The following is a 26,864-nucleotide window of genomic DNA, read 5'->3' on the forward strand; positions in this document are numbered from 1 at the left end:
AGGTTTCAGTTTCCCATAAAACCTTATTTATTATGTTTTAGGAATGGTGCAACTCTGTTACATTTGTGCCTTGAGCATCCTCTGGCTTGCACACAGGTAAAACACGGAAAATGAGGCTTCTGCATCAAAGGATAATGGGTGTGATGATCTATGTGGAGCAACAGCAGCAAACAGAACAGGGCTATGAAATGCAGCAAAGAAAAAGGTAGTGAGGAGAAAGATGGATTCTACCGTGACAGGCTAAAAATAGAATCCCTTCAAACACAGCATGGGTGGGTGAAGGCACTTCCAGAACCAACAGCTCCATCTAGAGTTAAACAGCAAGGGATATTAAAGCCACCTGACAGGTAAAGAAGGTTCTTGAGTCTTCTTAAAAACACCTTCCAAAACATTCTGTAACCTCCCAATTAAAATCAAAACTTTGCTCTTAAGTACATCATCTAAAACTTACCTGATCTGAGAAAATAAAAGTTCTGTTAAAAACAAACTGAAGACAAAAAGAAAATATTCAAAATCGAAATATGTTTTCATCCATGTTGTGGACTTCCTGCAGCTCAGTGAGATCCCAACTGCAGCCCCAGCTTCGGGGAGGTCGGGACATTTTTCCAGCTTTCAGCCTGGCTTTACCACCATGGAAGGGATCAGCCTCCACACACCACCCCCCAAAAACTCATACCCACATTCAGCAAATACAACTTCCTGCACGTCCAGTGCTTTCCAGGCCCCACTAGTTCACACTTATTTCAAGTTTCCAACTGATTTTTGCAGAGCCAGGATGCCCCTGCCAAGCTGTTTGCTCCAGGAGAAGCTGTTTTGCTTTGCACCTTTCAAAATAATTAATTATAATCATATTTTAAGTCTGTTTGTCTTCCAGTTCCTCCCAAGTTGCATCTTACCCTGCAGCCTATATTTCCAACGTGAAATAAAGCAGCAGCAAATGAAGACAACTTTACTTGTGCTGAATGTGTTTTTAAATGAGAAATTACCCCAAGAAATGGAAGCCAGACTCTTATTACCCCACACAGTCAATTTTATGTACCAAATTAACCTTAGGAGTGGTGCACCAACGCATGGAGTTTACTAAATATGTAGAGGTTACTGACAAAGTTCTTTCAGAAAATAAATAGAAACCTCCTCTAGGAAAAGAGATTTCCCGGGGTTTGTAAATTTTTTACAGCCCAAGACAAACAACCTCATGTTAAAGACACAAAACAGGAGAAAGTGACTACAAATCATATATAAAATTCTTTGCTGGAAAGTGTAACACCATTTTCTGTGCAAAGCCGACTTACCTTTATCCAAGTCCAGCTTTGAAGCAATTCATGGATGGGAAGGAGTTGGCAGAACACGCACTAATAATTGCCCATGTGAAAAAGGAAAGTTTTACCCTCACTCCTTCTTTGTTGAGAGAACAAAGCCCTGAAGGATTTTTTAAATCTCCCAACAATCTCCACTTGTACCCTTGCAAAAAGTGATAGTTGGAAGAAACTGAATTGGACTCTGTGTTTTTTCAGGCATCATTTCCTCAGTGATTGCTTTAAGCTTCTAGAAATTGGCAATTTAATAGAGAAAATTATTACTCATTCTTTTAGAGACACCAAAATACTTCAAAAATTATTTCCAGATGGTAGAGACTACAGGTCTTGGCTGAAGTGTGTATTTATGTATTAGGTATTTTAAAATCAGGGAAAAAACATTTAAACATGAGTTTACATAAAATTCATTCAAGTACAGGCTGAACAAGCATTTCAAGAAGTTCTTCTGTGTGTTTCTTAACAGAGAAGTTTTGATGAATTAAAACCCCCATAGGTTTTTTCTTCATTTCACAATAAATGAGGACGTTTAGAACATACCTTGATGAACTGTGTGACACCAGAAATCAAAACTGGGTGATGCTACACAGGATTGTTCATGCTCAAAGAACTTAACTCCTTACCTCCAAAGCTGGCTGAAAGCACCTGTTCCACCACCAACACATGAATCCTCTTGTCACTTTTTATTAAAACGTCGCTGTAAATGACTTTAAGAAAAAGACCATAAAAATACTTACATTGCATCGACTTTATCTTCTGGGCCCTGAACTTGGCCTGTCACGGTTCCTTGGCTGGTATTTTTAACCCAGCCAACCACTCCTAATTTCCTGGCTTCTTCTTCTGTGTACTGGTTTGGGAAATAACGAGAGGACAATCAGTGCCAGCACAACACTCACACCCCCACTTCTACTTTTCACAGCTGTTACTGTGAAAAAATACTACACTTCATAAAAATCCCTGGGTGATGCTCATGCTCAGGCATTCAGTTATTCCTGTCAGCTCTGGAGCTGCAGCAGGAGCAGCCAGTTCTCAGAAGAGAATGAGGTTTTGATCACAAAGAACTCTGCTAATCCCACACCATTCCCTTGTACCTACTTCATTCCTTTCTATGGCTCCCATCACTGCTCATCTTCCTGTTCAACCACCCCAGTGTTTAAACTCGTTGAACTTGCTACATTTACAAATTTCATAGTCCTTTTCCTCCAGTTCCTTTTTAAATCCTTTCCACCTGACTTTCACCCTTTAAATCCTAACCCCAACTCCTACATTTCTGAACAGCAGCAAAGGAAATCCAATTCTATTGGTTTTGTAGCATTTTTGCAATACCAGAACAAATTCTGGTTTCCCAGCCACTCACTCCTTGTGATGAAATCCACAACTTCCAAGTACCTTCTTTCTTGAGGGTTTTTCTTTTTCATTTTTTTCAAATACATATAAAACATAAACATAATCTGTCTCTGAACACTGAAATGATAGGGAACAGAAAGCCTGTTTTGCAGAAATCCATTAAATTTTTGTTCAGTGTAGGGCAATAGCCATAACACAATTTTATTCATCAATTTATTTGCAGTAAAGGTACCTCGTTAAATACAGGTACCAAAGAGCCCTTTTAAAAAATTAAACTTGTTTCAGGAGCCAATATCAACAGCTTCAGATTTCACCTCTCTAAAGATCAATGTGTTGCAACGTTTTTTGTTGCTGTTAATCCAAACACAATCTTTAGATACTACACAAAGAATACATTAATAAGCTTTTAAAAATCCATTTTAATAGAAGACCATTTTCCTCCTTTTAAATCGACTCAAGTACTTAACCAACTAACCTAGAACTCAAAGTTCAAGTTGGATATATTTACACTGTACAGACCTGCTGCCATATTTTTAGCACTGGAAATATTATACTATAAAGTACAGCTGGTAAATGCAGCATTGCCTTACCATCCTGAAACAAACACCTAGAAGAGAAAGAAAATAAGTATTAAGATAATAAAATTATATAAATAATTCGAAAGCATGCCTCTTGTAGGAATTTCACCTGATATAGAAGGGCAATAAGCCACATACAAGTCATTTGTGCTGTTTCATCACACGCTATCGTAGTTATTCGTGGTGTTTTATCCACTTCAGAACAGTTGCAAAATCAACGTTACACAAACTGCACACGTTTTAGGCACACGCTGGCTTTCGGTAAACGATTGTCTCCATTGATACATTTAGTGTCAATGAAGATGCTGCAGTGTGTGAATGGAGGGGGGGGGGGCTTTCCCACACAACCGCGCCGACTGAAGCCACGAGGGCAAACATGGTTAATGGGAACTGCTCTGGATAGAATGGCCTGTGCTTTCGCGGGAGGAGGCGAGCTTTAGACCTGGGGAACACTTACAACGTGTTCTACTTTTTAACCTTTCCCGTCCCAGGGGAGTCGGGGCAGCCGCTCCCGCCTCTTCCCCCATGACGTTCCCGCCTCTCTTCCCAGGGCGCTCCCGCCTCCCGCATGCGCGCTCCCGCTGCCGCCGCAGCCCGGAGCCCCTCGCCCCCTCAGCGCATCTCACCCCAGCCCGTTATTACCTTGCACTCGCCCGAACACTTCGTAATCCACCGACTTGAGCGCGCCGGAGGCTTTGGCCAGGGCGGACATGGCAGCGCCAGAGGAGGAGCCGCTGCGGCGGGGCCCGGTGCTCCGCGGGCCGGCAGCGCCCGGACGGCAGCGCGAGAGGCCCAACCTTCCCGCGTCAGCGGCCGCCGCACGGGAATGGGAGGGCACTCAGGGCACCCCCGAACCGGGCGCGGACAGGGAGGGAGACACCGGTCCCTCCGTGAGGGGAAAAGCCTCTTCCCCCATGAAGGAGGAACAGACCTGAGAGCGAGGAGTGACAGCGCTTGTCCAGGGAAGGGAGGGAAACGCACCTCAGGGCCGAGACCGCACCTCCCGTGAAAGGAAAACACATCACCCCACGCCCGAGACGGCTCCTCCCGTGAAGGGAGAGCACCCCACGCCCGAGACCGCTCCTCCCGTGAAGGGAGAACACCTCACCCCACGGCCGAGACCGCTCCTCCCGTGAAGGGACAGCACCCCACGGCCGAGACTGCTCCTCCCGTGAAGGGAGAACACCTCACCCCACGCCCGAGACGGCTCCTCCCGTGAAGGGAGAACACCCCAGAGCCGAGACGGCTCCTCCCGTGAAGGGAGAGCACCTCACACCCGAGACCGTTCCTCCCGTGAAGGGAGAGCACCTCACACCCGAGACCGCTCCTCCCGTGAAGGGAAAACACCTCACCCCACGGCCGAGACCGCTCCTCCCGTGAAGGGAGAGCACCCCACGGCCGAGACCGCTCCTCCCGTGAAGGGAGAGCACCTCACACCCGAGACGGCTCCTCCCGTGAAGGGAGAGCACCTCACACCCGAGACCGCTCCTCCCGTGAAGGGAGAGCACCTCACACCCGAGACCGCTCCTCCCGTGAAGGGAGAGCACCCCACGGCCGAGACCGCGCCTCCCGTGAAGGGAGAGCAGCTCACCTCAACCCCGAGACCGCTCCTCCCATGAAGGGAAAACACCTCACCCCACGGCCGAGAGCGCTCCTCCCGTGAAGGGAGAGCACCTCACACCCGAGACCGCTCCTCCCGTGAAGGGAGAGCACCTCACACCCGAGACCGCTCCTCCCGTGAAGGGAGAGCACCTCACACCCGAGATCGCTCGTCCCGTGAAGGGAGAGCACCTCACACCCGAGATCGCTCGTCCCGTGAAGGGAGAACACCTCACACCCGAGACCGCTCCTCCCGTGAAGGGCGGGAAATCCACCTCACGGCCGAGATCGCTCCTCCCATGAAGGGAGAACACCTCACCTCACGCCCAAGATCGCTCCTCCCGTGAAGGGAGAGCACCTCACCTCAGGGCCGAGACCGCTCCTCCCGTGAAGGGAAAACACTTCACCTCCCGCCCGAGACGGCTCCTCCCGTGAAGGGAAACACTTCACGCCTCAGAGCGCTCCTCCCGTGAAGAGAGAACGCCTCACGGACCGAGGGCGGGAAACCGCTCACGCCCTGAGGGTGTCGGCGCCGCAGCCCTGAGGGTCAGCCACAGCCCCCGACAGCCCCTTCGGCAGCAAAAGCCACCACAGCGTGTGGTGCAGTCCTTCAGAACCCTCACATGCTATTCTTACTTCTATTTCAGAGCAGAAATACTTCGAGAGGACTGTCTTAACATCACCGTCTCCAGTTTCAGCGCTGACACTGCCACGTATTCAACTCACCTGAGGTTCCCACCTCAAGCATCCAGTGTACAGGTAACTATTATTAAGCTTTTTCAGGAATCATCCAGATTAATTGTTCTCCGTACATGGGTGAACTGAGGTAATTCTGCCTGATAATGTGGGAAGCTACATAGTTGAAAACTAAAACACAGCAAGAAAACCCCTGAGCATCCATCCCCGTCAAAGCTACGTAACAGACTTCCCTCATGTCTCCACATGACTTAAGCCTTCACACAGAGATTTATCAGCCTGTTTCTATTCCCTGTGCTAGAGCAAATCCTAAGCTCAGCTAGAGCAGCAGACCTTGTAGATAGCAAACTCACCTCATGCAAACCATTTACCCAACCAGTTTTCATCAGCAAACCTTTCCAGAAGTGTCACCACATAATTTCTTTTATCTATATGCCACATGTGCAAAAACAAAGTCAAAAATTGGTTATTTAGTAGGCTGAGTCTGCAACCAAACACCACAAAGGCTTTTTTTCTCCAGAGTGTTCTAAGTCTGCTTGCAGTTTAACTCTTCCCGCCACCACCACCATATTTGCTTTTAAAGAGTGTTTTCAGGCAGAATTTTACACTAGAAACAGCATTTAACCAATCTGAGGAAATAAACTTGACCCTCTCTTATTCAACAAGTAAAGGCAAGTTAACTGACTGTACAATACAAATCAAAATAATAATTTTATTTGCTTTCCCCATTAAGCAATTCCCTTCCACGTACAACTTTGTGTCCTGCAGTAATGCAGCAGAACCCAAACTGCTCACAGGTTTGCATCTCAAGACTAGCGGGAGGTTCTAGGATCCCTAAGTTAATAACTCATACTTCAGCATTGCCACATTTTTCACATGTCAGAGAAAAATATTGATTTCCAACATGAAACAAAACAGCAGCAACTGAAAACAAGGATTTGCTCTGAATGTGTTTTTAAATTAAAAATTATCCCAAGAAATAGAAACCAAACTCTGACTGCCCACACAGTCAATTTTGTGTACTAAATTAACCTTAGGAGTGGTGCACCAACACATGGAGTTGACTAAATATTTAGAGGTTATTGACAAAGTTCTTTCAGAAAATAAATAGAAACTTCCTCTAGGAAAACAGATTTCCCGGGGTTTGTAAATATTTCACAGCCCAAGATAAACAACCTCATGTTAAAAACACAAAACATGAGAAAGTAACTACAAATCATATATAAATCTCTTTGCTGGAAAGTGTAACACCATTTTCTGTGCAAAGCCGACTTACCTTTGTCCAAGTCCAGCTTTGAAGCAATTCATGGATGGGAAGGAGTTGGCAGAACATGCACTAATAATTGCCCACGTGAAAAAGGGAAGTTTTACCCTCACTCCTTCTTTGTTGAGAGAACAAAGCCCTGAAGGATTTTTTAAATCTCCCCCCAATCTCCCCCTGTACCCTTGCGAAAAGTGATAGTTGGAAGCAACTGAAGTTTGTATTTTTTTTTCAGGCATCATTTCCTCAGAGAAACAGCGTTTAAGCAGCCTTAGAAGATAAACTCAACCTTCTCTTACTCAGCAGGTAAAGGCAAGTTAACTGCAACTTCACAATAAAACTGAAATAATAATTTTGTTTGCTTTCCCAATTAAGCAATTCCCTTCCACATACAAATTCCTGTCCTACAGCAATGCAGCAGAACCAGAGTTGTTCTGAGGTTTGGATCTCAAGAGTAAAGGGAGGTTAAAAATGCATAAAGCCCTAGAGAAATAATACAATTACTTTTTCAAGACACACCAGTTAACTAGATAAACAACTATTCAATTCAGCACAGGACACAAATATTCACATAAATCAGAACACTTCCAGCATCACAGCAAACAGGACCACAACGGACAAAGTTTTATCACTAACTATATGACACTTTAAACCCTTGCCTTTCACAGGGGCCACACATCTCACTGGTGTGGAACCAGCACCATTTTATTTCGGAAGAGGAGGATTCCACAGAAAGAAGAACAGAACACAGGACAAACAGCAAATGCTTTGTAATTTGCTGCCATCTGGCAGCAGTGAAGAGCAAGACAGGTAAGAAAATAGATTTACAATAGTAACCTAATTACACCACAAAGCCACACTCCAGTCTACCTCCTGCTATGGTCTTGTTGCAGAAAAGTCAGTTTGAGAGAAGTTTTTATTTGTCATAAGAACACCTCACCACCTTTTCCCCAGACAACCTCAAGTTTCTTATTACTTCCTGGCAAGTAGTAAAGCCTGGAGAGCACCAAAAGATGAGACTTCGAAATATTTCGTATTTTACAGCCAAAGTAATCAATAGCAAAAATCAAGCACTATTCAAATTCCTTTGTTAACACAAAAGCTTTAGCACATGCTACCAAGAAACACAGGCAGTCTGCATGAAGCTTTGAATTCCCTTCCCACTTCCAGGTGTTTACTCTAAAGTAGCAAAGCAGGCCTAGTAAGAATCAGTTGGTTGCAATTCCTAAAGCTGCTGCCAATTGTAAGAGAGTCCTAAACAGCTCCAGCTGTTGAGGCACAAGACACCCTCTTTGATTACACTGCAGAGGAGTGCAAACGATTATGAACCTGCAACAAGCAGATTGTATTTTGGGATGGGTAGAACTTGTGCTGCAATAACACGTGCAGATCACATGGAGATGCAAACCCAGTCTCAGAGTGCGGCCAGCTTCCCTGTTGCCGCATGCTGGGCTCAGTTTGCTACTCAGTAAATCAGGGTGACCTATTTATTACTCAAGCAAAGCAGCAACCGAAATTCCAGGCTGCAGTGAATTCCAGCAACATTGTGGTGCTAATTTGCCCAGGCCTTTGCTACACTCAGAGCAATTACTTCTGTAAGATTTCTCCCTCATTTCACCTTAACAAGGTCACTTTTTCTGTTCTGATCACTTAAGAACTCAGGCCTGGGCTAACCAGCTTTTACTCTACTGCCTCTTGCAGAAGACACTGCTTTGTATTCTCACCTCTGATTGACTTTTACTCCAAGCACAGTGCTATCAAGGAACAGCTGCTGCTACAACTTCAGCTTGTACACAAGGGTTCCTCTGTTCTGGAAGCTGCCTAGAATGGAGATTTCCCTAGCAAGTGTTTTTACAACTGGGAAAACTCCATTTTAGGCAGGGCCAATTTCACCACCAGGCTATCTGCCCCTCCTCTGAGCATTAAACCTTTAAAAAAATCCTTCCAAAACTCCCTCCAAGCACAAAAACATTTCCTCACAATATTGCTTTTAGCCAGGGCATAAAAAAAATTAAAATGGACATAGCAAGAAACATTATTATCGGAAAATACCAAAACCCTCCAATAGTGCCACTGCAGCCAAACATTAGGGAACACCACAAACACAGCTATGCAAGGAGCCACCTCAGCACCTCAGTAACAACAGCCTCACAGTACCTGGGCACACAGAGCCAGGGGGTGGCAGCAGGATCCCTCCAGGAGCAGAAGGCTGGGCTGGAAACACAGCTACAACTTCCAGGTAAAGTGCAGCCAGGAGGAAAAGCTGAGAGCAGCACCAAAGACAAGCCTTCCTGGAATGTGAACGGAGCAGCTCTGCTCAGGCCTGAGCTTAAATACAGCCCTGCATCAAGGGGCAGAGGGGGCGTGAGGGGGCCCCAGGTGAGACTGGTTGGGTCCAGGTGAGACTGGTTCGGGGGGATTAGACCCATCAGTGCCCTTGACACCGTCCACTACCAATAAAAAATAATTTGGTAAAAGAAGCTGCCTGTGATGGCATTTCTGTGCTCCTGCTGCCTTTTAGTGTAAGAGTTTCTTGGTTCATCTTTAGCTGTGCAGCTCTGTGTACCTGAACCAAACTCTACAACTGATTCACTTGCAAATGGTCCCCAGGTGATTCTGATGAGTGTTTTCCCAGAGGACACCAAGGCCTCTGGATAAAAGAAGCCATTGCTGCGGTTGCCAAGTTTTTGCTGTTACTTAGAAACATAGAATACCTGGAAAGAAGGTTAGAAGCTATGTAAGCTTAGTTTGGCCTTTTCAGCTTCTTTGTTTTTCCACTTCTTTTTTGTAACTTGTATTGCATGTCAGTTTTTATTTTCTTTTCTTAAAGATAATGTACTGCCCTTCCTTTTATGCCTTTTTCTTCAGGCAAAATTATAAACGTCTTCTCTTCTTCTTTTCTTTATTCCCAGATGGGGTTTTCCTCCCTCCTCTGTAACTTTATTTCCGAATGAAAGCTAATAGGATTGCTGACTCTGCTTCAAAGCTGTACAAGCTTCTTCAGGGCCTTTTTTGCAGTCCTTATTTACATCCCATCTAAATACACAGAAAACCTTTTGAAGGCTTAACCTCCCAGTTTTTCTTTCTGCAGTTCACTGGTTATCAGTAACTTTCTTCTTTCCAGCACTAAAGATAAGATTTGGAAGCCTGAAGTCCAAGGCAAACTCACAGAGGGTTTCTTACAGAGCTTTGGTATGCTTTCTTCATTCTAAGATATAAAACAATGGTTTGTTGCAGGATTTCTGAACAGAAATGTTATGACTGTGCAGAACTAAATATAACCTAACTTTTATCCTATAAGCTTTAGCACAGGACAATGCAGCATTCCTGGTACTATAAGGCTGTAGAACTGCAAAAACTTAAATTCAAGCACATAAATTCCATAGAAACTTTGAGGAGGATCTGCCTGGTTACTTATGTTTCAATTATTGCTGTGTGGCCTAAAGATAAAGGTCAAAGGAAAGAAAGGGTGAAGGAAATACTGTGCTTGGTTTTGAAAGAGGATTTGATTACCTTCTGGATAAATCAGAAATAACAATGGGGCAGTAATAAAGGGCAGACAGCAAATAACAATTGTTGTAATACTGGCTTGGTGGTTGAGTGATGAATGACTTCACAGGTGGATCTACAGTGTGCCCACAGCACAGGCAGGTGACCTGCTTACCACACTTGTCTCGTGATTCATTTATGAGACAGGAACCCGACCCGTGTGGGAGGACCCCCCACCTGTGCAGCCCACTCAGGCAAGTGCAGGGTGTGCAGGGTGAGATCCTGCCCACACAGATCCGATGTCAGGGCTGCAGCCAAACCCTGTGTGCAGGGACCTAAATCTGTCCCTCCCCTGCTCCAAAATCCTGGACTGCTTACGTAAAGTAACCCGAGTTCCCTGGTGACAGGTACGGAACTGGGAGCCTCTTGTTTTCCTGCGGCCAGGCTACATTTTGTGTTAGTTTGGGTTTATTTTTGTGTGGTATCCTGATTCTGTCTAGTCACAGAATCACCCTGTTCACAGCTTGATAATTTTGTTTGACACCTTCTAAATATATGAATATTTGATGAAATCAAACTTCTGTCCCCTTTGCAACAGGTTTTTATCAATGCCTTGTTTTGCTTAACACTTCTCCACACTCCTCCAAGGCAACAAACCCTAAACCTCCACCAACAAAAGAATGTGAAAACAAAGTGCAGATTTTTTCAGTCTAAATTAAGCTTTTTAAAGTTTTTTCATTGACACATAAAAAGAAATATTCTTCAGGTAAGTAGTAAAATTTTAATCTGAAATCATAATAAGGAACTAAACCACTAGGCAAAAAGAAATACTGAGAGGAAATCAACTCTGGAAAGTTGCATCATCACTTGTGAGTTCTCTTAAACCATGAAGTGTTGGTAATTAAAACATGAGTATATGAATCGATGTGTCCTGTGGCAGAAAGAATTCATATCGAACAAAAATGTGACTGATGAATTCTTGAGTCCTAAAGCACAAGAAGCAGGTGTAACTTGGGGGTAAATCTGTCAGTCCTCTGCTGGCATAAAGGCTCAAGTGAGTCTTAGTTTGATGATTAAATCTAAACACAGACCTACCTACCATAATGCCTACATTTAAATTATTTCAATTCAAAGGATTTAAATTTAGTGGGGATAATGGCATTACAGAGGATCAGTATAGCTTATTGTTATTTTATGTAAAGCCAGGTTTCTAAGCAGTTTGTGAACAAAGGGACTATTAAACCATAACAATATTTTAATTTTGTGAATCCAAGACCTGGGTGTTTTATATAAATCAGATTCGGAACTAACAAACAGGTAGAAGTAATGTTATTCAGGGAAAGTTTATTCTGCGTGCAAACAGTGTTAAAATTCCCTCTTACATTTAGATGTAGATCATTCAAAGCCTCTATCACTTGGTTTGCTAGGAAAGCAGGAGATTGATCTGACATTTGATTTATGCAATATCCATTCGCAGGAAACTCATTAAAATTTGAGGAGCACGCTGAGGTGCTGCTGACACTTAGATATTTTCCCTCCTTGCACAACATGCTGAGGAGGAGATGTGGTCATTTAAGGCAGTGAGTTCTTTATTCCCCTCAAAATGTAGGAAACGTAAGCATCACCCTTCCCACAGCTGCCAGAACAATACTGTCAGATCTGGGGAGGATTTAGGGCTCTACAAAAGATCTAAGAATGCACAAAAGAGCGTGGGCTGGTAAAGGAATGGTTTCTCAGGGAGGTGGGTTGACAGCTATTACATTCTGCTGCTCTGTGAAACCATTTGATTCATTCTCCTTGACTGCATCAGACCTTTATTTCTTCTCAAAAGCAACAAAGAGAAACCCTGATTAGTGTTTTGGGATCTTGAACTGTATCAGTGCAGCCTGTGCCATCAGAGAAAGTCTCACTGAACTGGTTACTACCTCACTGCTTGATAACTTCAAAGGCTTAAGTGACAGTTTGTGTGGAAGTGGATGAAATGAGCTCTCTGCTCTCATTACAGGGTGTCAGATGGTCCCTCTGCTCCCCGTCCATAATGCCCTGGTGCAGGACCTGGCAGCAGGAAGAGGAAACCGGGAAGAATCACAGCTCTTCCCTGAAGAGGCGTTCTTTGCACACTCATTGTGTTCACCTCCCATATCATTCTCCAGGCTTGGATCTGCTGACGAACTCCAGCCAAAAGTATGTTTTAGAGACATTAACTTGTGATAAATTTGGTGCAAATCAGCATCTGGTCAAAGAAAGATTTTTGTGGACAACACAGGTCTGTGCAATCATGGATGGTGATGAGGCCTCGTTATTTGTCCCATAGGAAAACTCACAGCATCAAAAAAAAAAATCACCAGATAAAAATTTTATGAAAATGAAAAGGGAACAACTTTTCCCACTGTGCATGAATCAGAAATTGTGGCTGCAGAACACGATGCCAGAACATAATGAGCTTAAAAAGCAGATGAATGAGAGGTTGGAAAACCAATTTAGCCCTATTAGGCACAACAAAATAGCCCGTGACTCAGGATGTCTGCCTGTGAACTGAAGCAGAGGGAGAATATGCAGGGGGGAAGTAAGATTGTGTGCACAGCCAGTTCTCAATCTTTAGTTCTCAGTTTTAGTCTTGTCACAGGAAAATGTTCTTGCACATTTCCGCAGCAGGGGCTGGGGTCAGTTTGAAAGAAACTGAAAGCTGTCCTGGAGAAAATAAATGTTTGCTGGGTCTGGAGGGAGAAAAAGGCACAGAGCCCGGGACTCCAGTGAGAAAATAGAATATCTAAGTGGATGTTCAAGTTATAAAAATTCCCAGTGAGGCAGCCAGCAGGAAGTACTAAACGAACCCTGGGAAGCCCTTGGAGAGCTGGTGGATGCCACCACACCTTCTGTACAGAGGTGTGATGGTGTTAGGTTGTTTGCTGGGGATATCTGGAGATAACCAGAGAGACTCTGACCCAGTTTCTTCTAATTTCAGAGCCTGTCAAGCCTCCTGCTAACGCCATTCCAGAAATGCTGATGACTCCATCTTTCCCGGGCGAAGGGGGCTGGAATCTCCAAGGACAACCATTTCCCCAGCTACGTCTTTGGGTAAGCAGATTAATTCAGAGCACGGTCACAGGATTTGAGCATGCTTTTGGCAAAGCCAAGCAGGCATGAATCAGGTTCTGCACCCATCCCTTGCAATGCTGCTGAGCAGGAAAACACGTGGGGGTTGTAGATAGTGGTATCACATCAACAGTCGACACCCACCGGATTGTCCTGCAGAGCCCTCTCTGCAGATTACAAGCTGTTTTTTTCTGCTCTTTTTGTTCCAGACAGATTGTCTTTCTCACTTGAATTTTTAAGCCCCCTTAGTTCTTTCCCCCAGTTCTTGCCCAGCAGAAGGGCAGCTGATGGCTTTGGACCATGGCTCAGTTTTCCACTGGGCTTGGCCTCATTGTAACAACATATAAAAGTAGCAAAAACATCTTTTCTCTCTCCCTGGGATCTCTCTGAATTTACAGGGCTACTGTGTTCTTTAATTGGAACATTCCTTCTACCCTAAACAGGCTTTCTGACAGTTATATTTCCGAGGCTGTTAATTTACAGTCATTGTTTCACCTTGAGCTCTTCTTAATGGGGCACCTGAGACAATAATAAACCAATTTAGAGTTCCTTGAGTCTCAGTGTTAGTCAGCAGGACTGGCATTGCCATAATCACGCCCCTGACACAATTACAGTTATTATCCCCATGATTCCAGGACACGGGCACAAACAACGTGCCACGTTAGCCCAAATGAATCCTGGATAGCTCTGAGTTGGCTCCATGAGATGCTCTCGGAGGGCTGTTAATCTGCTGGGTGTCTCCATAACATCCCATGAGAGAGGCTGCTGCTGTAGAAACGTGCCAGAAAGTGTCCCGTCCAGATTCCATGCACAAAACCCGGAGCTAAAGATAAGTCATTCTTTAGCAGGAGAGAAAGGATTGGTTGCTTGAGGGAATGTTTAAGTGAGCTTGTTTCTCTTCCAGAATCCATAAATATTTAAATGCTTCAGATCCACGAGTCCAAACAGTGAGCACTCAGTCCACCCCAAGAATCACAGCCTGAACAAGCGCTGGAGGTAAGGCCATGATAAACACAACAGTTATTTGTGCTGAACGCTGCTCAAAACAAGGCTGGAAACCTGAGCAAAGGGGTTTGGCTGTTATTTGATTTATCCTAGCTTGGGGGAACAAATCTTATAGGTTTTTTTTCTTTTAATAGACATTGCCAATGGCTCCTCTTGATGATGAATAGGACTGTGAACTGCAGATGAATCTGCAACAGACACGCTGGCCACTGAAAAACCAATAAATACGACCAGCTACCCAAGCACTTGGGTTAAGTGTGCCCCAGTCCTGCCCTGGCAAACACAGGCAGCTGTTTGGAACACCCCAGTCCAGAACGAGCAGATTCTGTGGGAGTGACTGCAGGCTCCAAGGGACTGTGTTTCCTTCAGTCCCTGGAACAGCAGAATCCCTAGGACTGACCTTTGGGAGTTCACTGTCGTCACATGCTCCTCTGCAGCTGGGTTCTGTTTGGCAAGACGCTGAGACACTAAAATCCATCTCAGTGGTTCAAAATGAAAAAGGGAAATTAAAAAAAAAAAAAAAGTAATGTCTCTTTCCCCGAAGTTGGCTGTATTTCTGTCATGTCCAGGGAATTATTATGTATTTCAAATGGCTGTGAGTAATTTGGAAGGAGCCTCTTACAGTGAGGCTCAAGTCTGTTGCTTTTTTCCCCTGCAGGCACAAAAGTTTCCAGGGATATCTTTGGGAGTTTGAGACATGTGGAGGAAACAGACTGCCAAAGGCAGATTCTCTTGTATGTGGATTTGAGGCAATTTTGCTTTCCAAATCTCAGGCAATAAGGCACATAAAGAGAACAAATCCAGGAAGTGGAGAGGGAGAGCAAGCTTTGCTGTAAATTAATTTATTTCACCAAGGAGGATTTAGGTCCTGTTTTTGTACAAGCAGTGACTGTCCACTGTAAGAACAGTAACCCACTAACTTCAGCTGGGAAAGAGTGGAGGCCAAACTGTTTTTGTGAATGGCTGTAACTGAGGATGGGTTTGAACCTCATGAACCACTGAGAATGTAAAGTGGAGGATAACAATGTTGCACATATCTGGTCAGCCTTGCCTAGGCAGTAAAGCTTTACAATTACACAGGTGCCCATAACAACACTTTAGCCCCTTCCCAAGTGCCTCTTGTTTCTGCTCAGCAGAGGCTGAACTGAAAAATGTTCCACTTCTATTAGAACACAGAGATTTAACCAGGCATTACAGAAACAGCACAGAGAGTTCAGCCTGTGCATCGTAGGTGACACTGAACCCACCTCCCCATCCAGCTTGAAACATGTCACAGAGTATTTAGGCAGCCTTATTTTAGGGACCTAAAATTAGTTCCTCTGAATCACGCTTTAGGAGAGCCTATTTCTGTCCCATACTACACAGGAAGCCCAAGTTCCTTGGCACCTCATTCAGATGCTGAAATCCTTCCTGTCCTCATCCCCCAAACAGTCTCTGTAAAAGAGAACTTTATGCAATAGGCACGTTTCTAAGTTGTCCCTTTGGCACCTTTCAGTGCCAGCTTTGGATGACTGACCAATTTAGAAACACTGGGATGAGGGAAAGTCTGAGGAGCCTCATCAAAAAGCAAGTTATTCCTCTTTATTTCTGTGATGGGGCTTTGTGAGATATGGGAGGTCACAGACCAGGGCAGGGAGGATACAGGTAACACGAAGCTCCTGTTGGATTGGCTATTCTTTTCCAAACTGTAAAATCACTGAATGGTTTGGGTTGGAAGGGACTTTAAAGATTCTCCAGTCCCACCTCCTGCCATGGTTGCTCCAACCTGGCCTTGGACACTTCCAGGGATGGGGCAGCCACAGCTTCTGTGGGCAACCTGTGCCAGGGTTCCTTTGTAAGAAAAGCAGTTTCTGGAGAGCTGAGATGGTGGAAGGCAGGGTTAAGGCTGAGTGACAAGCTCCCAAATCCCTGTGCCGGTGCTGGGGTCGGCTGCCCCAGGCACCATCCAAGGAGGGAATGTGTGAACAACCCCCCGGCGTGCCCTGAGCCACTGTCACCACTCCAAACTGCTCATGAATGGAAAGGTTGTATTTTTTTCACAGCTACAACACTCGGCTTCATCGATTCTCAGGATTTAGTGCCAAAACCAACAGGTGGCACCCATATTTGGGTTGCTGGCAACTCACATTCTTCCTCCTACTTAATAAGAGAGGAAAGAGCTGTTGATGCAAGAAGCACAGACGGGTCCTGTGTTGTTAGAGGCCCGTCCTCCATCATGTGACTCGGGAACCAAATGTGCTCTCACACACGGCTGCAGCCAAAACACATTGCAAGCCTGAAGAACGCATTTATTTTTGACTCACTGGGCAAAATTTATCGTTCTTATTCCCATTTTATAAAGCGGGATGGCAGCATAACGGGGAAAGGCAAAAGGATAAGTTTTTAAATAATTATTAAATGTAATTATTGAATTGATCAGTATGCAGAAAATACGTTCAAGATGCAAGTACTCTATGTCTGCTTACTATTGTAATTGTGAGTGGACTGGGAATCTCCTTTGCCCTTGTTTCAGACTGTGAAAAGAGGAATCATTCCTGAGAAGGAGGAGGTAGTAGGATGACTGTCTGAGGTGCACACTTGGCATGTTTTCCCCCCAAAGGTAAGTGTTTCATTCTGGTGGAAGGCACTTGCGTGTCTGAGGTTACAGATGAGGAGGTGGATTGTTGGTGCGGACAAAATATGCTCCCTGAGGTCAGAGGTGCTCACTCACATTGCACAATACTCCAAAATGTGTGAAAAATCAAGCTTCAGTTTCAACTTGAGTCAGAAAGGGGAGGAGTTATTTTTTTATAACATGCCTATGAAGCAACAGAATGCAGCTTCCTTATGCATCTGCCAACTTCAATTGCAGAAAATTGGAGTATAATTTGGATTTTATTTTCCTCCAAGTCCAAACAAACTCTGCCCGCTTCAAATTTAATAAACTTTCCCCAATTGGAAATGCCTGTTCGAACAAACCACCATGGCAACTACATATTGAGTGAGACACAAAATAAGTAATTTTAGACTTTTCAGTTTCACTACACATATATTTTCACTTATCCACGGCTATTGTTTTTTTTTATTACAGCTTCTGGGCCAGTTATCCAATTTACCCTTGCGTGAATTGGTGATAAAACTATTCATTTCATATTAATTTTGCTTGTTGTTTTCACCAGCAAAACACCAAATCAAAGTGTTCTTTATCCCCATAGAAATTTGAGCATGACCAAGTTTCATTTGTAATTGAGGCCAGAAAAGGGGAGAGAGAGTTGTTTTGCCTCATGTAGATATGAGGCAACAGAATTGTAAAGCCCCTGTGAAAGATGGCAGCAAACACCTTCCAAATCACAACAAAAACCATAACAAAGTCCAGCTATTTTGTAATCGTGTAAAAGTTGATATGCAATCTTCAGGATCACGTGGTCCCAGTTCTTCTAGGAATTGGGGGCTGTTTCCAAAGTCTGGGACGCTACACAAAATTACTGAGCTTCCTTTGTTAAAAACACAGCTCTAGGAGGGTGAGGAGTGTAGATGGTGCGAGTGCACTCCTCGGGGAAATGCCATGATGATGCCTTTGCTTGTCATATTTAGGTTTCCTGTGGCATCTCTCCTCCCCTTAATGTGTTCCAGCATTTAATTAGCCATCTTTTTTTTTTTTTTCCGTTTTTTTAAATTTTAAGCAGAGCTAGTTTGAGCATAAAGATCGTAAAACAGGATTTGCCCTTGTCAGTAGCTTTAAATCTAATCAGTTTGCAGCTGTTGTATGGCCACGATATAATTCTTGAGGGAAATTCAATTAACAATTCTATTGAGGACAGCTGGAGATAACAGCTATCAGCAGTACCGGCGGCGTTATCACATATCCATCAGCGTTTATCCCACACCCACGGCCCGCGGGCGAGCTCTGCCCTCCCGACTGGCGTTATTATTTCAAATAAGCCTCTTAGGCGGCCGCGCAATCTGCTATCAACCCGCGGGGCTAATTACGGAATCACCGCATCAATTAGGCCGGGAGAGACCTGTGACCCCGCAGGGCCGTGCCAGGCGGGCCGTGCCGTGCCGTGCCGTGCCAGCCGAGCGCTCCCAGTGCCACCCTGAGCTCCTCCGGGGACGGCGCCTCGTCTCCAGCGCCCGACGCTAGGGTTTTCGGGCGAAGAGCGCCGGGCGGTGATCGCTCTCCCTCAGCTACGTGTGCGGGCGGCGGCAGCTCCTTGGGAAGGGCTTTCGGGCCGCCCGCGGAGCGCGGGGGCTGAGCCCGGGCGGGCGGCGCGGCCCCTCCGCCGGCTCCCCGCGCAGGGGCTGCCCCGCGTCCCCGCCGCGCCCCGGCCGTGCCGCTGCCCCGGCGGTAGCGCTGCCCCTTTCCCGGCCGTGCCGCTGCCCCTTTCCCGGCCGTGCCGCTGCCCTGCCCGGCGCTCCCGGAGCCGCCCCGTGGCCCCTTCCGGCGGAAGTGAGCGGAGCGGGGCGGGCGGGGCGCGGCGGCCGCGGTCACCACCGGCCCTCCCGGGCAGCGCCGACATGGCCCGGCCGCCGCAGAAGGAGATCGTCTACAACAAGCTGCTGCCCTACGGCGAGCGCCTGGAGGCCGAGGCCGCCCTCTTCCTCCAGCACATCAAGGGCAACCTGGCCCGCGCCGTGCAGCTGCAGGAGCTCTGGCCCGGCGGGCTCTTCTGGACCAGGAAGCTCTCGACGTGAGTGCCGGGGCGGGACGGGCACGGGCAGCGGGGCCTCGGGCTGCGAGCGGGCGCGGCAGACCCTTCCCCTCCCCTCTCTTCCCCTCCCGTCCCCCTCTCCCCGTCCCTCCGGGCCGCCTCCCGCATAACGGTGCTGCGGGCGCCGCTCGGGCACAGCCCGCTGTCCCGGCCGGCCGGCGCCTCCGGCCGCTGCCCCGGCCCCGCTTACACAAGGCCCGCCAGCGCTGCCACATCCCAAACGGGGACAAAGGTGGCAAGAGCTCGCAAGAGCTCGCCCGCCGCTCGGAAACTTCCCGGTTTTAAGAACTGAGCGCTCGCGCGTTTGTTTGTTCTGCTGTTTTTAATATTTTTCTTCCTACTCGGCCACCTGTTTCACCTCCTGCCTTCTTAGGAAAGTTGTGGTTGGTGCCATCGCTGTGTAACTTCTGCTGTAGGGGCGCAAAGTCTTTCGCTGGACGGGTGATTTGTTGGGTCAGTGCTGGCAGGATTAAATTCTGGCTTAATGCTGTGTAAACACCCCTGGTGCCCTTGATATCTTGGCTGTACTGTGGCTCGGTGTAGTTTGTGCTGGTTTTGGCTCTGCTGTGCGTGCTGGGAAGTGGTTTTGATACAGATAAAGCCCCGTTGGTTTCATAGATAGCACCGGGTGCTACATAAGGGTTTCTCTTGGTGAGTTTTATGAGATGTGCTTGGCCCTCTTTCTTTTTGGACACTCTGGCACTGGATGTGGCATCATATGACAGTGACTCCTGCAGCTTCAATCAGTAACTTCTGTGGACGTTTGTCACATTATTTTGCCGAATGCCTTGTGTGCCTTTATAACCAGTGCTCCCTACGTGCCAGGAGCAATGGAATACCTGTGTTCTGGACCATTTCCAGATCTTCACTTACAGCTTCCCTCCTTCCATAAGCCATTTCTTTAACCTTAGCAAGGGATTTCGTACGCATTTGCCAGCCCAGCCTGGCAGAGAGGACTATATTGAAATGTAAGTGCCTTTCTGTTTCCCAAGAGGCAGCCTTAGATAGAATTACAGTGGTGGTTGCAAAATGACTCACATGTTTGGTTGTGTGACAGTTTGAACCTGCTTGGAACCAGTTCAACGCTGTTTCCCTTCCTACCTTCCCCCAGCCATCTGCTGCCTCACTCTCACTGGGGTCAGAGGTACCTGTTGCCTGGACCTGTGGTAGAGCTTCCTGTACCCCTCAAGTTAAAATGAGCTTAGGAGTTCTCACCGTGGGGAAGATGGGCGTGAACTGTTGAATTGTGGCTAAAAAGGCACAGAAGCCCTTTCAGAGTGTGCCAGGCTGTGTTGGAATCACCCCGTTACTCACTCTGTAAATGACAATTGCTGTTCCCACTTCAGGCTCCAGGGCACTGAATTTGGCCTGCTGAGAATGAATGGCTGCTGCGCTGCTTTATGAATCACAGGAAGGTCAGCGGGCTCTAATTTGTGGTTTTCCACCTACTCTTTGAAGTTTGAGTTCATTGTGCGTGTGTGCAGCTTGTCTGATGCCTGTTAGTACCAAGATTCCTGGGTGGCACATTAGGTGCAGCGAGGCTCTGAGCGTGTTTGGTGTGGGCAGGGAAGGAAACAGTGGGCTTGGAGTAAAAAATGAGCTGGTGTAGTTAACGTGAGAGATGTGGTGCTGCTTAGTTTGACTTGAGAAAGTACTTCTGTGGGATGAAAGGCTGAGAGGATTGGGATTGTTCAGCCTGGAAAAGGCCCAGGGATGACTGAATTTGGCCTTCCAGAGAAGCTGTGGCCACCCCATCCCTGGGAGTGTCCAAGGCCAGGTTGGACGGGGCTTGGAGCGACCTGGGCTGCTGGAAGGTGTCCCTGCCCGTGGCAGGGGGTGGCACTGGGTGGGCTTTAAGGTCCCTTCCAACCCAAACCTTCTGGGATTCTGAGAAATACATCCATAAAAGTTTAGGCCTGGGTAAAACACTTCCAGACATGTGGTGTCCTGATGTCACACCTAAATTAAATTACAGAATAATGACAAGAAAATTTGAGTTTGGTGTCTCTTGATAGTCGGGGATTCATCTCCAAATCAACTTGCTCCCTTTTCCCCTTCTGGACAGCTGTAATTAATAAATGAATTAAAAAGGAAAGGTCAGAATCTTCATAGTGGTATGAAGGCTGCAGTATTCTGTGAAGTGTTTTATGTCTTTGATCTGTTCCTTGTTTAGACAGGCAGATACAAATGTTAGTACAAACCCAGTGATATGTGTACAAACAGATAACCCGGCCAGGAAAACAAGGGTGTGCAGATGATACACCTGCACAGTTACACCCCCTCAGGGACCCACAGCTTCACACAGCTCTTTGTGCCACAGCAAAGAATGAAAGCGAAACTCGGCTCTTTCTCTGAATTAATAATTTGAGTAGTATTTCACGGTGCCAGGGAGAATTTCTTACACACCCCTCAGCTGGAAGCGTGACTTGCACATGTTTATCTTGGTGCAGCTGTTTTGGGCTGATGTCATGAACTGAGCAGGGAGGGGGAAAAAAGAGGCAGAGTTGGAGTTTATCAGGTGGAATGTCTGTGAGCTGATTTGCATAATTCTTTTGTGGGTATTTTTCAGCAATGACGACTGGCCCTTTGGTGGGGATGTGTGTGGAGTGTGGTGAGAGAGCTTTGCTGGGAGGGCAGTGAGTGACTCATGACTCGGTGAGGCTCCTGAAGCAGGTACAGCTCCTTGCCTCAAAGATTGCCACTCAAATCTGTAACCATCGCCCCGGGAGTCCTCCAGGTCTGGCTGGTAAATTGTGTCCCTTGTAAGATGCTCCGCTGGTTGTGAAAGCAGAGCAGTGAACCTCAGCTGGGTAACTTGCCCCAGCGTGTGTGGGCAAAGCAGCTTGCAGCACAATAATCTGCTTCGCTGGCCTTGCACCGCAGCCTTTCACGGTCTCCAGGTCACAAGTGCCCACTCTTTCAGTTTTTCTCTCTGTCATGTTTTATAGATGGTCTAATTTTTAAATTTATTTTTAGAACGTAGCCAATAAATGAGCATGTTAATAGAACATAAACATTTCATTCTCGCTGTGCATGGAGTGGACTCTGCAGCCAGGAAGACACACAGTTGCCTTCCTGTGCTTTCTGCTCCAGTAGACAGGGGTGTTTGAAGCTGAGGGACACAGTTTCTGTCACTGACAATGTTATTTTTTGTGCTTGGCAGGCACAGACTTACTACAAAATGACATTTAACTGTCTTGCTGTAAGGTGTGGAAGAAGTGCAGCTCAGCTGTTTGGAATGAGAGTGACAGGACACGAAGTTACAGGGAGGATGGGAACGTCTCAGGGGGACTCTGCTGAGTGCTTTAACCACTGTTGCCTAAAACCCTTGGTTTACAGCTTTTTTCTCATCTTTGTCAGTGAAATAGAAGCTGTCCTCTGGACACATGAGGGACGTGTGTGCTGTGATTTAAATAGCCCTGCTGAGCGGGATTCATTATTTTCGGTGTTATCTGTCAAAATCTGAGCTTGAAACCACTCGTGGTCCTGTGCTGGGTATCAGAAAATGCAAGTGGACAGCATGTTTGGTCAGGTCAGAAATGCAGTGGAATTTGGGGGAGCGCTCTGTTCAGCTTAAGTGAGGGGAATTTTTAACTGTAGCAGAGCAGCCAACTTTCTAGGGCACTTCAGGGTGGTCACTTGATAGGGTAGCACATTGCCTAAAAATAGGCCTATTGTACTTGTGGAGTGAGAGGTTGGACAGCCAGCACCCCTGGATTAGGGAATTTGGCTGTTTGGTGATCTCCAGAGACCCTGCACTCTGGACAGGAGGCAGGGAGCTGGAAACAGAGTTTTCACTTCCTAATCATGTTTCTTAGGTTGTGTGAGTGGCTTTTGTTTGTTTGCTTGCTTGTCTTTTTGCTCTCTCCATGTGGCTGAACTCCAAATCAGAACCCATGGGACCAGCACAATGAAGGACAATTAATTTACCCTTTTGGCAGGACAGGTTGAGGTTCAGGGCTCATAAAACCTCAGAGGAACCAAAAGGGCAGTGGACTTGAGAGTTCAGGTCTCAGGGTAGTATTATCTGCTTTCTTGTAAGAAATCTTAATTTTATTTTGGAACAATTCGGTTCTAGAATTAATTTCCCCCTCATAACCCAATTAACTATTTTTTTGTAATCCTGAAAAGGCAGGATATATTTATAAATATATGGTGAACATGCACGTGTGTGGTTAGCCCCTGAGTTCATGAAGTTCTGCCTGTATTCTTTCATTTAGTAAGGGGGATATTTCATCTCTTGTGAGGGGATATTCTGAAAATACTCCCCCTCTGTTAGAATGCACTCATTTAATATTGGAGGAAAAGGCTAAGCACCCCTTTCTAGAAGTATTTATTTTCTGTCATTCCCTTAATGCTCAACTGGATTAAGGCAAATAATTGACCCTTTTAAACTCTGCCTCCCTCCTACATAAAGGAAAATACAGGAGCAATTTGGCATCTGGTCCTGGCGCCTGGGCAGTGACATCTCTGTGTTCAGCACGTTTCTGTGCAATTCACTCCTTCTTCTGTTTCTTAATTAAACAGCATTTTGTTTAACAGAAATGTTGTTAGCAAATGTCAAGAAGGAGAACCAGCCAAACACTTTATTTTCGGTTTTAAATAGCAGCTGGCAGATAAATTGGATCTCTGTGTTTCTTTGTAGTTAAAACTTACTCTCCAGGCTTCTGCACTTTCTTTTATATATATATATATATATATATATATATATATATATATATATATATATATATCTATCTCACCCATTTTTGTTTTCCTAAGGATTCTTTTTGCATGTCCATTTTAGGGGTGGGAAAGTGGGTTATCCCCCATTTGCTTTGTTTAAAATAATCACAACCTGTTGAAGTGAACATTAGTGAAAATACTGCCCATCAGATGTAAACATTTAGAAATTCCCCTCTTGAAATCACTGGGAAAAGGAAAAGGGCAGTGGAAAGCAGATTTCTGATGAATCTTTCGGAGTAGTTGGAGCAGTAATAAAAGTGAAAAGTTGTCTCCCAGTGAGCAGTAATTTCTAGTTGTGCCACATATTAAATGCTGCCCTGGAACCTTATGTAGGTTTTGCTGGGGCAGAATATCTTTTAAGACTTAAAACATATTCCTCTTTTCAAACTCAACTTGGAAAGAGCAAACACATCTCCCAGAGTTTTTCCTGAGGGATCTACCCCTGCAGTGAAAACAAGGGAAGCAGTGGGACACACCACCCAGAAAACTCAGTGTCTAAATCAGTTGTTACTGGAAGCTATTGGATTTGGGCCTGACCTGATACCTTTTGGGTTTAATTTTAGCCTGTCTGTGAAGCTGCAGTATTTGTAGGACCTTAGGGGACTGTAAACTTCATTTGGTCATTCCTGCTGTGGCTGTGGCTGCCCGTGTGCCGTTGTTGGACTGGTGAGCCAGGTTTGAGGTTTGTTTCCCCAGGCAGGCGGTCAGAGGAGTTGTGGCTCCAGGCTGGGTGATGTGGGAGTGCCCCAGACCTTGCTGACTCACCGGCTGTTTCCCGGCAGGTACATCCGCCTGTACGGCAGGAAGTTCAGCAGAGAGGATCACGTGCTGTTCATCAAGCTGCTCTATGAGTTGGTGACCATTCCCAGGCTGGAGATCAGCATGATGCAGGGCTTTGCACGGCTGCTCATAAACCTGCTGAAGTAAGGACACCTTCCTGCCTGCCGGGGATGCTCCCTGGGCGCTTACTCAGGGTCATTCTATCTGTGTGTAACAGTGTGTGCTGCCCCAGGTCACCTCACTCACCTGCCCTGGGCAGCTGCTGTGGGGTCAGGAGCCCCCCCTGTGCAAACATCAGCTTTAGGGGTGGTACTGGAATGGAAGAAGGTAATTTTTCCCCCCCTATAAGGAAAAGCAAACATCTCAGAGAGCCAAGGTTTAATCTCAACCAGGGGGAAGGTGAGGGCTGGCTCACAACTCAATAGTGTTTATTTCTCTTAGTCGGGAAAATCTTGGGAATGCTGCCAGGGGCCAGCTTTTTGCTGCCCGGCCTTCCTGCGGTGGGTGCCAAAGTGGGAGCAGGGGCTGGGGTGTTCCGTGTAAATGTTTCATCCTGAAGGGCTTGGTGTTTTGTTTCCTACCAGGAAAAAAGAGCTGCTTTCCAGGGATGATTTGGAGTTGCCGTGGAGACCGCTTTATGAAATGCTGGAGAGGATATTGTACTCCAAAACAGAACATCTGGGATTAAATTGGTTTCCCAAGTAAGTTCCCCTTTTGAAACATTTGCTGGGCCACGAGTGCCTTTAATGCTTTGAAGCACTTTGTAATTTGCTTCTAATCCCTGGAATTTGATACATGGGAAATACCCTGGTTGTGTTTTCATGAGCATATTTCAATAATTGCATGCAGGGCTGCACTGAATCATGGAGCTCCCTCTGCTTGGGTTTGTCATCGTGTTTCTAACTGTGCTGGAACAGGGGGCCTGGTCAGCTTCTTTTGGGATGGTAACCCAGGGTTTAACAAATTTAACAATATTGTGGTGGTTTAACCCCAGCTGGCAACCCAGCCCTGCACAGCCACTCGCTCACAGGGTGAGGGGAGGATTGGGAAAACTCAGGGGTGGGGCTAAAGACAGGGAGGAATGTGAAGAAAATTAACTTTATCCCAGTCAAAACCAGCACAGGCATTAAATGCCTGCTGCTCTGTAACACAATAAGGGTTTGGGAAAAAATAGAAATGATTCTGTCCTTAAATATCTGTGCGGGATTCCCAGGATCTGGGATCCACACCAAGGGAAGTGAAGTACCTGCTGTAGAAAATCCATGGATATACTGAAAGAGATGCCATGAGAGGGAGAAATCATTTTTCCCCCAGTTAAGAATTTTAGACACGTTCTAGTGATTTTAAAACTGAGAACTTTGTTTTCTTTGCTTTCTTTGCCTGTCAATCCCTCCCCAACTGTCAGATTTCCAGGATTGCAGTTTTCCTAATGATTGCAGTTGGGAAAGTCCTGCTCTGTAAACCACAGATTATTAAAAGGTAGCACGTGGATAATGCCTTACGTTTGGTTGAGTTGAAGGTTCATGCAAAGAACTGCAGGTGAAAATGCTTGATTTGCTTTTTAAAAAATAGCTTTCTGAATGGTGCTGAAGCAGTGATTCCTGAGGGGGAGATCCTCTTGCTGATAGGGGACACGAGCAGAAAATACAGGGAGCCTTGTCACTTGTTATGGAGCGTTTGGGGCTGGATTTCTCTGGTGTCTGTGGAGCTGGAAGAACCATTTTGCTCAGTTACAGTATTTTGGTAGTTGTAGGTGAAAATGCGAAAGAGCAGATCCTTCCTTGGTTTATTTTTATTTTAGTCTTTACTTTTGCACCTGCACCCCCTGCTTGGGGGGGTCACTTCTCATTAACTGGGTGAGGAACTTGGCAGTGGGGAGGGGACTTTTCCAGGAGGGAGAAGGAGGCTGAGCTGGGAGGAAGGTCTCGGGTGGGATGGTCTGTGCTTCACTTGGTTTTACCACTCCATGCAGTGCGATCCCTTCTCATACAGTGCTCCTTCTTGTTTGAGGGGTGTCTTTTTGGTGCAAATCAAGGGATACTTTTAAAAAGCTGATTTGATTAATAGCTGTTCAATTAACTCTTGTTTTAATTCTTTTTTTTTTATTTTTTTTTTTTTCACATTCAGTTCAAATCGACCAGGCTGGTCCTCACCTAAAACATTTGTGCTTAATGTTTTGCATAGGTGGTAAGAAAGACTTTTTGTTGTTCAGCTCTGGCTGATGTATCTTCTGCATGTTCTGTTGGGACTGTAACACTTGGCACACAGGGGGAGTTCTCTGCAT

General features: G+C 46.0%; 2 protein-coding genes and 1 long non-coding RNA gene across 4 annotated transcripts in view; 2 read left to right on the forward strand and 1 right to left on the reverse strand.

Moving 5' to 3' along the window:
• ACYP2 (acylphosphatase 2) overlaps positions 1-4,030 on the reverse strand; it is a 28,799-nt gene extending 24,769 nt beyond the window's left edge. The window contains exons 1-3 of one of the 2 annotated variants that reach the window (XM_027898216.1): positions 3,881-4,030; positions 3,251-3,267; positions 2,051-2,160 (exon numbers count right to left, since the gene is read on the reverse strand). In XM_027898216.1, coding sequence (XP_027754017.1) covers positions 2,051-2,160; positions 3,251-3,267; positions 3,881-3,950 — 197 coding nt within the window. In that variant the 5' untranslated portion in view covers positions 3,951-4,030. Of the gene's footprint in view, positions 1-2,050; positions 2,161-3,179; positions 3,268-3,880 lie in introns of both variants that reach the window. The other variant, XM_027898217.1, reaches the window with a different exon arrangement.
• Positions 4,031-5,857: 1,827 nt separating this feature from the next.
• LOC114064838 lies at positions 5,858-16,075 on the forward strand. Its single transcript, XR_003572815.1, has 3 exons — positions 5,858-7,100; positions 13,249-13,361; positions 14,519-16,075. It is a non-coding gene; the product is annotated as an uncharacterized LOC114064838 (long non-coding RNA).
• A 2,759-nt stretch (positions 16,076-18,834) lies between these two features.
• Positions 18,835-26,864, forward strand: part of PSME4 (proteasome activator subunit 4) — a 44,296-nt gene continuing 36,266 nt past the window's right edge. The window contains exons 1-3 of the mRNA XM_027898210.1: positions 18,835-19,054; positions 24,583-24,723; positions 25,165-25,281. Of these exons, the coding sequence (XP_027754011.1) occupies positions 18,882-19,054; positions 24,583-24,723; positions 25,165-25,281 (431 nt within the window). The 5' untranslated portion in view covers positions 18,835-18,881. The remainder of the gene's footprint in view (positions 19,055-24,582; positions 24,724-25,164; positions 25,282-26,864) is intronic.

This window comes from Empidonax traillii, unplaced genomic scaffold (assembly GCF_003031625.1).
Source record: "Empidonax traillii isolate 1590-97213 ecotype Southwest subspecies unplaced genomic scaffold, ASM303162v1 scaffold584:size400879, whole genome shotgun sequence".
Lineage (NCBI taxonomy): Eukaryota > Metazoa > Chordata > Aves > Passeriformes > Tyrannidae > Empidonax > Empidonax traillii.